Source organism: Natrix helvetica (genome assembly GCF_964273705.1).
Source record: "Natrix helvetica genome assembly, chromosome: 1".
Classification (NCBI taxonomy): domain Eukaryota; kingdom Metazoa; phylum Chordata; class Lepidosauria; order Squamata; family Natricidae; genus Natrix; species Natrix helvetica.
Window position 1 is genome coordinate 201,766,764 of NC_138548.1, and position 12,660 is coordinate 201,779,423.

The window sequence follows — 12,660 nt, forward strand, 5'->3', positions numbered from 1 at the left end:
GCATGATAAGAAAAAAAAAGCGGCAGGGATGCCAATGGAAGGGAAAAAAGCGGGGTTGGCTAGATAATAAGAAGTGACAGCAGGCACGGAGAAAAGACTGGGAAGAGCTTAAATGGATGGAAAGTGACAGCGGGAAGGCCAGGCGAGTGGGGAAGGGAAGCAGCCAGCTCGTTTGCTTGACAAAGACGCGCTTCGGGGCGCAGGGCGAAGGAAGCCACCTGCTTGTGCGGCCAGCCGGAGGTCCGCGCTTGCATCCTGGGGACCTGATCCTTCTAAGCACCATTAGTGGATCGTCGCACATACAGTCACGCAATGCAAGTAAGCCACCTCTGCGAGCCTCGACCATTGCGGTTGTTAGGGCCCAGGACAAACGTAGCCGGGAAGCCGGTAGGCGCACAAGAGCCGAGAGCGCGTAGGGAGGGAATGATCCTGAGAGGAGGAGAGGAGGAGGTTGGAAAGGCAGCACGCGTAAGAGAAGGCGAAGGGGCGGGATTGGGTGGCTGGAGGCGGGGAGGGATCCGGAGACGGCGGCTCCTCCCTTGGGGAAGGGAAACGCGGCCGCAGCCGTAGCAGCGCCCGGGCGGCTCACCTATCTCCAGGTTTCCCCCTTGCGCCCGGGCGCTGAAGACGGCGGGATCGGGGCCATGTTCAACCGCAGATCGCGGCGCCGACGATCGACCCGAGCCGTGAGTCCCCGTCAATGGGAGAAGGGATGGGTTGAGAATCATGGGACACCCCCCACCACCACCGCAAGCCATCTCCAGCCAGCCTCCGTGGAGGCAGCCGCGGCCCATTCGGAGTTCGGAGGTGGGGGAGGGAAGGGAGGGAGGGAGGTCGGAGGACGAGATCAGAAACGGCACGAGGCGCTGTTAATGGATGGGCGGGGAGAAGAGGCGGCGGGGCTGGTCCCAGCGGGGTGCAATTAACTTAATTCCCTCTCCCCAAAGGAGGCGTCATGGGGCTGCGGGTGGGGGAGAGCAGGACTGTATTGTAAAGAGACCGAAGGGATTTTCTCACGCCAAGGTTTCCACGGAATCCTCCGGATAAAAGGGATTCCCCCCCTCCCCCAAGAGGATGAAGGTGCTCGGATTACAGGGCAAAAGAGGGCAGGTGGCTCGGCCTCAGGGCTGGCGACAGGCAGGGTGTGGGGACGAATACCTTGTCAGCAGCTCTTAGGAGGAATGTGGGCGCTAGAGTCTGGGTTCTGTTATTTCACCAGAAATACCTCAGACCCTTGGAAGGAAGGGCAAGAGAATTTCAGCTACCCCACCACATCCTAATAAGAGAAGATGCTGAGTCTGGGGCCTAGAAAGGTGTCCCGTACAAGCTCTAAAGTGGGCGGTGCCAATTAAGCATTAAAGCACCTCCGGTAGGAAAGACACAGTGAGACACAATATCCACAGGAGGGCCACCCAAAGGGAACACAATGCTAGTTTTTCCAAAGGCAGTTGCCATTTAGCTGTGGCTGTGCTTTGGAGACCCGTTGTCTTTGCAGGGTGTTTTGTAAATCCGAGGTAGGTGGCATGAAAGAGATGGTTTGGGATGCCTGTTGTATCATAGAGTTTCTGCAAACCACAACATAGTCCTCTGTTCTCAGGAGTTTTGTCAACATACACTTGAATCAACACAAAACCTATCATGGAAATCATAACCCAAAACACCTGGAATAGGTTGGTGACTTGTAAAATATTTCTTATGCTCTTAAATCCAAGTTCTCAATGGAACTGCATCTACATGGAGGGAAGTATGCAGTGGAGTACCCCAAGGCTCTGTTTTAGGCCCAGTACTCTTCAACATCTTCATCAATGATTTGGATGAGGGAATAAATGGGGAACTCATCAAATTTGCAGATGATACCAAGCTGGCAGGAATAGCCAACACTCCAGAAGATAGGCTTAAGATACAGAAGGATCTTGACAAACTTGAACATTGGGCACTATCTAATAAAATGAAATTCAATGGTGAAAAGAGTAAGGTTCTACATTTAGGCAACAAAAACGGAATGCACAGGTACAGTATAGGTGATACCATACTCAGTAGTAGTAACTGTGAAAGGGATCTTGGAGTCCTAGTGGACAACCATTTAAATATGAGCCAGCAGTGTGCAGCAGCTGCCAAAAAAGCCAACACAGTTCTAGGCTGCATCAACAGAGGGATAGAATCAAGATCACGTGAAGTGTTAATACCACTTTATAATGCCTTGGTAAGGCCACACTTGGAATACTGCATTCAGTTCTGGTCGCCACGATGTAAAAAAGATGTGGAGACTCTAGAAAGAGTGCAGAGAAGAGCAACAAAGATGATTAGGGGCCTGGAGTCTAAAACATATGAAGAACGGTTGCAGGAACTGGGTATGTTTAGCTTAAGAGAAAGAAGGACTAGGGGAGACATGATAGCATTATTCCAATATCTCAGAGGTTGCCACAAAGAAGAGGGAGTCAAACTATTCTCCAAAGCACCTGAGGGTAGAACAAGAAGCAATGGGTGGAAACTAATCAAGGAGAGAAGCAATTTAGAACTGAGGAGGAATTTCCTGACAGTGAGAACAATTAATCAGTGGAACAGCTTGCCTCCAGAAGTTGTGAATGCCCCAACACTGGAAGTCTTTAAGAAGATGTTGGATAGCTATTTGTCTGAAACGGTATAGGGTTTCCTGCCTAGGCAGGGGGTTGGACTAGAAGACCTCCAAGGTCCCTTCCAACTCTACTATTGTATTATTGTATTATAAACATGTTGTATTTCAGAGGAAATAATGGGGGGGGGGTTGAAGGAGTGAGAGGAGGAGGAATTGTGGGAAAGCCACAATTCATCAATATGTGGAGGCCATAGCATTCCTTAGCTCCTGCTTTGAGATCCTGAACTGGACTTTCTTAATAAATTAAAAACAAGTAGAAAGACTGTAGAAATCTTTAAGAAAAAGGTGAATGAGACAAGCATGAAGTGTAGAAACTCTTAAGAAAAAGGTGGATGATACAAGCATAAAGTTTGCTCACATGAAGATTGTTATACATTCTTTCCATGTAAATGGTCCCTGCGTATCCCTATCCTTTACCCCTGTGAACAATACCTAATGTCCAGTTGCCCATAGCATCCATGTGCTAAGTTCATTAATAAGAGCCTATGGAGTCTTCCAGTGACACTTTTCCTCTTGAAGGTGGAAGGTTTTTTGATAACGTGCCATGAAGGGTAGTGATGTTCCAGAGCCACGGTTGGACTGGCACTGAGGAGTTAGAAGTTTAACCCCACTTTCACCTATAGAAACTCCTTGGTGATTTGAGATAGTCATTCTATCTCAGTCCAACTTGTCTACAGAACGGTGAGGAAAAATGGGAGGAAGGAGCTTAATGTGCACCACCTTAAGCTCCTGAAGGAAATGTGGGATGGGAATTTAATACATGAATCACAAGTAAAAAATTTCTGCATCTGGGTCCTTGCTGGAGGAGCATATACCATTAATTTTAGTATTCGTAGGAGGCACAATAAAAGGATAGGGAGAGGCAACTTAACAGTGTAATAACATGTCTAAATTGTTATTAGAGATATTTTAGCTTCTGCTCAATGAGAACCTAGGAGTTAAGCCAAAGGCTTCATAAAAGAGGTGGGGTTTGAAAGAGGGAGAGGTAGTAACAGGTGTTCACTGAGGCACTTCCAGGCATAAGGAGAGGCAAATGAGCATGGTCCGACCTGAATAAGAGAACAGGTAACTTTTTGATAGCTTAGTTAGTTGATGATATGAAGATCTTTTGCTGGAGAGAGCTTTCAAGCTAACATTCAGGAGTTTGTGCTGGATGGTGAAGGGCAATAGCCTTTGTAGGCTAACTTCTGGTGTGTGATGCAATCTTTGGTGGCTCACAACTGTCTTTCAGCATCTTGCTTTCATTCCTTCTCTTTTGCATGCTTTGCTTGGGTGGTTGTCTTGCTCTAATTGGACACTCTTGTTTGAGCTTATTGTAGACACTTGACCGGAGAGAGTCCTTCATTTGATGTATGGGCTGATGTGAGGGGTGTGTGGACAGATATTTCTGGACTTTGCCACTTTTGCTTCTTTTAGAAATAAAACTGTTAATTCTCTCTCTGCCCTGGGTTCCCTCTTCTAGGGCAATCCAAGTTAAGTCCATATTTCTTGTTGGACACAGTAGGTGCTGGGGGCAGCTGAACAAAAATGGTGAGCATCTGTGAAGTAATGTAGACAGCATTTTTTCTCTGTCATTTCTCTCTCTTGCATTACCTGGTTTTTTTTTCTCCCTTACTGAAGTTTCAGTGTGAGTTTTGGAGCAGTGCTTTGGAAGTGGGTAAGACCAAATATTACGGTGTAATGGGGATGGGTGAAATTGTGTAGGTAAGAAAGAAAGGGCATGAGTGAGTAATATTTTTGTAGGGCTCCAAGCCAATTTTCTGAAAAGCTGTAATTGGGATCAGTGGTATTTTACCTTTTCTTCTAACAGAAAGCTTTTTGGCTTGTGTTGGGCTATTATGGAGAAGAATATAGAAAGACAAATAGTTACATTAGTAGAATAAAAAGGAGTCACATAATGGTGAATCCCCAGTCTGGAGGGGGAGGGGAGGTAAAGGTTTCATATTATGTCTGCCCTGGCAGATTTATCAAAGCATCATCTGATGAACTATATCCTTCCCCCTTGAAATCCCTCCTAAGCTGCAAACGGCTGGGTAGATATCAGTTAACAGATGTGAGAGGAAAGGAATTATGTTGCTTAGGGATTGTGAGCACTCTAACACAATGGTTGCCCGTTCTGTTGAGAAATGGTGTCTGCTGTTGGTTGTTTGCTTTTCTTTATAGAAAATGCAAATATTTGAGCATTTGCAGAATGCACTTCTCAAACAAGATTTACTTTTAAGAATTCTAAGGGTTGTTTCCCTTTGTCATCTTATGGAATTAATAACAACTATAATAAGGGGCTTTGGAACATGTGCAGAATGCAATCGTGAGGGGTATATCCTATCAGGAACAGGAAATATATAGGGTTTTTTCCTTCTTATGGCAGAATTTTTAAAAAAATTAACAGTGTTTACAAGTCACTTTCTCCCTTTCAATTTGGGCAACTGTGAGGATGAACTGTTAGCCAGGCAGAGATCCTAGCCTACAGATCTCTTTTCAATTATTTTTAAAACTGGTAAGATATACACTGCCATTCTACAGAAAGGTAAGAAAAGCATAAGATGAAGTGCCAGTAGTGAGCTAAAGCTGGTAATTTGAGGCTTTCAGGGGGAAAAGTGGATGATGGACGGTCCAGGGATCACCCTTTTTTTTTTACCCCTTTCCTCTTGATTTCACTATTTCTGGCACTCTCCTGGCCTAAGGGTGCGAGTCGGAGAATAAAATACTCGAAACCTCTTTTTTCCTGCCTAGTTCAGGCGGGGCTTCAGTGGAGTTTGCCTTGGGGGGGAAGTGGGAGCGGTTCCCGGCACCTTCTCCCTCTCCCTTCCGAGCGCATTGCTTCCCGCTCGCTCCCCCTTCATTCATCGCGCGTGGGCGTGATGAAATCCGTAAACGAAGGAGCCAAAGATGGACGGAAAGTACACCCCCCCCCCCAAAAAAGAAAAACGTCCGGGAAAACTCCCATTCCGCTCTATGCAATTTCGCAGCCGATTAAACTCTCCTTCTCGTCGCGCTCGCGTAGCCTCTCCGCTCTCCGGTCTTCTCCGTCCCGCGTCAAAGCTTCCCAAGGCGCCTTTTGCTTTTGCTGCCGACTTTTTGTCAGTCACCTGTAGTGGCAGGAAGCCAACGTCTGGCCTTTTCCTGCCTTGCTGAATACACAGAGCAGGTCGCGGCCTGTGTGGGTTGCCCTTCTCCCCACAATTCCCTGCTCGTTCCTTACGGCTTCCTTAACGTTCCCTTCTCTAGGCCTGTGCAGGAACAGAGTTTCACCCGCAAAGCTCCTTGCTTAGCAGTTTCACTGGCTTCCCGCAGCTGGCATGGAGGAAGAGACTGCCCCCCCCCACACACACACACCATTTTCTCAGCAAGACTGGTTGGTGGTGGCAAGGCGAGAGGAGAGGGTGCTGCTTTCCAGCCAGTCTTGACTTCTGGTGACTGTCTGAACAAGTCTGCAGTTTGCTTGGCAGGGCTTTTTGGAAACGGTTTGCCTTTGCCAGCTTCCTAGGGCTCAGAGAGCGGGACTGGTCCAAGGTCTCAAGAGCCCTTATTTAAAAAAAATATCCTCTCTGCTTCAGATAGAGCCTGGCCAGAGGTTTTGAAGGCTGGCTTCAGGCCATCCCTGTTCCTTTCTCTGGAAAGGGAGTTTTGGAAATAGAATTCTCTTATTTCTCTACCCAAATTCAGTTCTACCTCCCAGGAATAGCATAGGTGATCCTTGCGACCACAATTGACCCCCTTTGCTAAGCAAGACAGTTGTTAAGTGAATGTTGCCTCATTTTACAACCTTTCTTGCTACAGTTAAGTGAGCCACTGCAGCTGTTAAGTTATTGTGGTTGTAAAGTAAATCTGGCTTCCCCATTGTCGTGGGTCGTGATCACATGACCCTGGGACACTGCAACTGTCATAAGTACATGCCAGTTGCCAAGCGTCCGAATTGTGATCATGTGATCACGAGGATGTTACAACCGTTGTTAACGGTCGTAAGTCGCTTTTTTCAGTGCCGCTATATCTTCAGTCACTAAATAAATGGTTGTAAGTTGAGGACTACCTGTACATGTTCTGTAGTAAAAGCCAACCTAAAAATATAGGCAATTCATTTCAAATGGGAATTGGTGAACAATGTTGTTGGGAACCTGCTGGGACCAGTTGTACAAGCATTTGGATTGACAGTACTGATGCATCCCCATCTGTGGGTAGAGACAACTGGAATGGTTGGGGTTGGAGAGCATCAATGGGTACCACCTGGTTAGATAGATACTGGAAAGTGGGCCTCACCCACATTGGTCTTGCCGAAGATTCCTGCTAGTGAATGTATAGTGATCACGCTGGCAGGTGGAAGCGGGCTTTGCAGTTAAATAGGAACTGTAGGGTGGGAACGTTGGGAATTGTGACATGGATGCCATTGCAGTTTTGGTGGTTGATTTCTTGCCTTTCTGTCTTATATCAGCTGCCTGAACTGGAGGACCCTGACCGGGGCCAACCGTGTCAGGCGTGTGGGGAGCAGTGCCCAGGCTTCCTAGTGCATGGATGGAGGTAGGAGAATGTATTGTCCCTCCTTTGCTCTACCTAGTCCCCTCCCTCCATGCTCCAAGTGGTTTTTCCATCCTGGCCCTCCCTGGTTTACTGGGCTGCCATATGTTGTTTGCATTCATTGTTTAGATTCACTGTGGTTTTCTAACTCAATCTGGCATCTAACAGTTTTCAGTATTCTCAGCTGATATAGGCAATTATAGGCACCAAGTTGAAAAAGTCTGATTTTAGCTGCTTTAGAAAAACCTTTTTCTCTCGTTTTGAAACCCATATTTAACTTGCACAAACAATACACACTACACCTTTCTGTAACTGGGAACCCTTACAAGGTTAGACTATTGCCTTCATCCTCCTATATATCTACTCATAAGACTTCTAGCCTAATATATCTAGAAGAAACCGGGCGTTGGAATAATTGTTAAGGAATACACAATTGTGCACCTGCAGTCAGAAGCTGACTTCTGAATAAACATGCTTAGGGCTGCCTGATATGCTCCTCACCCTCTTTAATTCATTCTGACATCTGCCTTTTCTGCTTGTACTATTTTCACTCGTCCTATTGTTTTATTTGTTTTTAAGTGTTTTGTGTTTGGGTGTGGGGAGAGGGATTAGACTGATAAAAGCCATGGGATCCTGCAGATGTTGCTGTGATGCTTTCCAAGTAGAATTTCAGATAAATGAATTAAAACATTGTCTCAGCCCTGCGTCTTTTGTTCTCTAGTTATTATAGTGCCATGCTTTTTTCCCAGCATTCATAATAATTTTCATTTGTTTCTCATTGCTCTTTTCACATTCATCTCATTTTTCTCTTTCGAACATAACTTTTCTGGACTCAATTCCCCCCCCCCCCCCAAATATTGACCATTATTTTTTCTGAATAAAAATCTGCATGGAAGCAGAAAAATAGTGCGATTGAAGAATATTTTTATTCTATCTCTCTCCATTATTCACTATACATCCCCTTCTTCTTCACTATACAACATCTCCAGGTTATAGCCTGAATTGTCCCTCTGCATTTCACCATTCACCTCAATTATCTTGCTTCACCACTGGTTGCCTTTTCCCCTGGCTTCTGTCAGCCAGTCTCTGGGAAGGGAAGCTTGAGAATTGCTTCACCAATCACCAACTGTACTATAATCTCTATTGAACTGGTGATAACCCCATTGTGAAGGTTGAACACAGTCTGTTGCATTCTTCTTATTGTCCTTGTTGTAAAGTTTAGGGAACTAGACTGATCCTTATTTGTAGTCAGAGTGCAAATAAACACAATATATACAAAAATCCATTTAGTTTTATAGATTGCATTGCTATTCAGTTGTAGAAATTTCGGAATTTAGTTTAAGGGATGGGGTAGCATGCAATAATAATAAAATATAAGATATTGGTTTATAAAAGCTTAGTTTTTTTAAAAAATCAGCTATCTGTTTATTGCTATATTTTGGGTTCATTTCATTTTTAGATTACTCACACTACCTTGTTTTCTACCTTAAAACTGGTTGAATGTGACCTTGTGGTTTGCCAGCTAGTTATTAAGTTAATCATTCATTCTAGATTTCTGGGTCTGTAATTAAGAATGAATGTATCTAAATAGAGGTTGATGGGACCCATTTAATATTGGTCAGGGTCCAATAGGAGGATTTATAGGGAAAGTCTTGAGGAATTATGCTTATTTTTTAAAAAAATCTTTGGCAGGTAACAGAATTCTGTGAGATCTTTTGTTTCTTGCAGCTTCTCTCGGCTCTTCCAAGACTTATGTCACTATAAGCATTTTCCTTCCTGTATAGAAAGATCTGCCAACATTGCAAGTGTCCCCGGGAAGAGCATGCGGTACGCATGGCTCCTGTCGACTTGGAAAGGATGATGTGCCGCCTCATTTCCGACTTCCAGCGTCACTCCATCTCAGATGATGATTCTGGCTGTGCTTCCGAGGAATATGCCTGGATACCTCCAGGGCTCAAGCCTGAACAGGTGATGCTATGGGTTCTATCTTTTGAGACTCTACCCAACCTGCAGCAAATCAGGAGAAGGTTACATGTATTTTTGGTGCAATGTGTTTTTAGCTCTCCCCCCCTACCCGGTGTCATTTGGTTAGCCCCCATGTTTAGTGCCAGTTCAGTTGTCCTGGCTTTTTCCAAAGATTTCTGGGAGTAGTTCTGAGCATTTTTACACATATCCTGCTTTGTTAATTTTGTCTTGAACTACATCTCCCAGTGTTCTGTGGGAGAAGGCATGACCGTTCCACAATACTGCAGTCAATAGTACTGTGTTTCCCCGAAAATAAGACATGGTCTTATATTTTTTTGACCCACGAAATATGGCCTTGGGTTTATTAAAGGGGGAGGGCTTATTATTTTTCAGGTGCAGGAAGCAGCAAGCCCACCAGCCCCACCCTCTCCGTCCCACCATCTCCTTGCCTGCGGCCACAATGACCCAAGTCCTCCTTGCATCCTGGCCTTCGCCTGCCCTGCTTGCTGGCTGTGGAACCAGCTGACTGTGCTGCTCTCGCCTCGTGGGGGGTGGGGGAGAGCTCTTCCTGGCAGAACGAACAAACACATACACACACACACACACACACACACACACACACTCCCCCTCCAAGGCAGCCACATCCCTTCATTAACTTGCTTTCCAGTTCCATTCTCCGCTCCAATGCAGGACAAGAAAAGTAGACTCTGTGCCTATGGTAAAAAAAATACCAGAAAATACCTTCCAAGTTCTCGAAAAAAAAAAAAAAAAGATCTCGCGAAGTTGGAAGTAGTCCCACAAACTACTTTTCTTGCCCTGCACATGGCAGTGGAGAATGGAGCAGGAAAACAGGTTAGTGGAGGGATGTGGCTGCTTTGGGAGGGGGGGGGGTTAGGGATCTCTTTCTGACACACACATACACACCATCCTTTCCTTGGGAGCTCTGCACAGACGCAGAGAAGGCTTCGGGTAGAGCATTTGGGGGATGTGCGTCTGCGCTGAGATCCCAAGGAAAGAACGATTGCCAGGAAAAGTGGGGGGGGGGGGTTTACCTCTTATCCTGTTCTGAGTTTGTGCTGAGCTTCAGAACAGGGTAAGAGGAAGGAAAATCTCCCCTCCCCATTTTCAAGCCTTTTGCAAAAATGCCTCATTCCGAGCCTTCAATCCTGCAATCCTGGAATATGCTGAAGGCTCGAAATGGAACGTTTTTGCAAACAGTTTGAAAATATAGAGGGGGATATTCCTGCCTCTCCCCCTATTCTGAAGGTTACAGACTGAAAACAGGATAAGAGCCAAAATCTTCCCGGATGCCTGCAATCCTGGATAATGTGAAGGCTTGGAATGTGGCGTTTTTCAAACCTCTTGAAAATGGGGAGGTGGGATTTCATCTCTTATCCTGTTCTCAGTCTATGCTGACCTTCAGAACAGGGGGAGCGGCAGGAATATTTCCCTCCCCATTTTCAAGCCATTTGCAAAAACGCCCCATTTCGAGCCTTCAATGTGAATATGCAGGTGAGAAGTGACCTCCTGTAGGCATTAAAATCCATACACTTGGGACATCGGAAGAAGCCCTGCGAGGAGACGCTGCTGCCAAAGTGCAGGAAATCACCCCCCCCCCCAAACCTTCAGATTGTCCTTTCAAAGAGGAGTTTCACCAGGACGAAGAGGTGGCCGAAGGCGGCGTTTGTGTCGCCTTCATCCTGGTGAAACTCCTCTTTGAAAGGACGATCTGCAGGTTGGGGGGGGGGGAGATTTCCTGTACTTTGGCAGCAGCGTCTCCTTGCATGGCTTCTTCCGATGTCCCAGGTATATTGATTTCCATGCCTTCTTTTCCTGTTCCGTGGACGGAATTGCGAGCTGTGACTGTCACTGTTAGGCAAGAAGGGCATGAGGCATTTGGGTTGTGTTGCTTGGCCTCCGGCTTCTTTCGCAGCTGCAATTGGCTGAAAAAGCGGCTGGCATTTGCTGTAGGCAGAGGCCTGAGTGGCACCCGCGAATCAGCTGTTTTGTGAACGGAGCGGCCCAACTGATCTGATTAAGGGGCCAAGAAGCCCTGAGGTGACCGGGGAAGGGAAGGGCTGCCCCCTGTTCTGGCTAAACCCATCTCTTCACTAGGGCTTATTTTCGGGGGAGGGTTTATATTTTTGCCCACCGCAAAAATCTGGCATGGCCTTAGTTTCAGGACATGTCGTATTTTCGGAGAAACGTGGTACAGATTGGTATTTTTGAACATCTTGGTTTACTTTCTTTGAAAGAAATGGAGGAAGAAAGATAGCAAATAATGGAAGATAGAAAATGTGTTTGGGGGAGGCCTTACTACTGAATCCTTCCAGACCTTCCTTACTACACCTTTGGGCATGAAAGATTCAGTAGTAAGCTCCTCTCACACCAACATACCATTTCTAACTTCTCATTCTTGCTCCTTGCTCAAATCCCCAGTTATTTACTGTCTTTCTTCCTCCACTTTTTCAGATGATGATAATCGTTTTTAAATGGCTATGTGACATATTGCTCTCTTAGTGTTGGAGTGTTATTAACTTTTCTTGGTATAAAACTGGAGGTTTTCAAGGAGTGATTGGACAGCCAGTTGTCCAGAATGGTATAGAGTCTCCTGCTTGAGCAGGTGGTTGGACTAAAGGCCTTCTAACCCTATGATTACATTTTTCTAAAAGGGGGAAGGAAATCTCAGCAAGATTTCAGTATTTTATTGGATTAATTGACCTAATTTCTGAGTATTGAATCTCACTGAAATCTTCATGCAGGGGTACTTATCATGATTTTTTAAAAAGGTATGTGGCTGTACTGATGCTGACCTTGATAAAATGGGTGTTTTTCTAAAGAAGAAGGCAGGAAGTTTAAATGGGATAGAATTAGTTTAATTACAAAGCAGTTTTTGGGTGTATGTGTGCCTATTGTGTCACCTCATCGTTCCAGTAAAGCCAGGCTGCTTGTAATCTGATTAGTAAAGCCTTGTTTTAAACTGATTAAAGAGAATCATTTATAGTACTTTCTGCTGTTTCTTATCAGACTTTTCATTACAGAAAGTATTTATCCTTTTTATCCTGTAAATTATCCAGAGAACCCTGTAAGGCCAGTTTATTAGACCACAAGAAAGTGTTTTTCTGGAAAAATCCACTGAGCTGAGAGTTGAGTCTGGGAATAATATTTATTTGATAAATTTATAGTAGCGATGTTATGGAGAACTATTTCAGACCAGTGCAGCTGAATGGATCCCACTGTTGTCTTAAAGATTTGTTTGGATAACACTTATTAAAATAAAAATATTCTGCCTTCTTCCCAACGTGCTGGACAGAACTAAATTTAAATCGCAAAATGGAAATTTTGTGTTGTGTGTGTGAATGTTTGTATCACTGGTTTATTATTATGAGTAAAGGAGATTGGTGGGGGAAGTTCCGTGTTGGATTCAGTAGATCAGATTGGGGTATCTTTATCTTTAAATGATACAATAGGAAAAAAGCTTGATCTTGTAGCAAACGGAAAGGTTTTATTGCTTGCTGTTCCTCAGGGATAAAATATTTTGATTGGTG

The 12,660-nt window shown here is 45.1% G+C and overlaps 1 protein-coding gene across 3 annotated transcripts in view; it reads left to right on the forward strand.

Moving 5' to 3' along the window:
• Positions 1-553: 553 nt before the first annotated feature.
• Positions 554-12,660, forward strand: part of PRICKLE3 (prickle planar cell polarity protein 3) — a 33,819-nt gene continuing 21,712 nt past the window's right edge. The window contains exons 1-3 of one of the 3 annotated variants that reach the window (XM_081953896.1): positions 554-686; positions 7,065-7,150; positions 8,932-9,115. In XM_081953896.1, coding sequence (XP_081810022.1) covers positions 645-686; positions 7,065-7,150; positions 8,932-9,115 — 312 coding nt within the window. In that variant the 5' untranslated portion in view covers positions 554-644. Of the gene's footprint in view, positions 687-3,647; positions 3,701-7,064; positions 7,151-8,931; positions 9,116-12,660 lie in introns of those variants that run through there. The other 2 variants (XM_081953897.1, XM_081953898.1) reach the window with 2 other exon arrangements.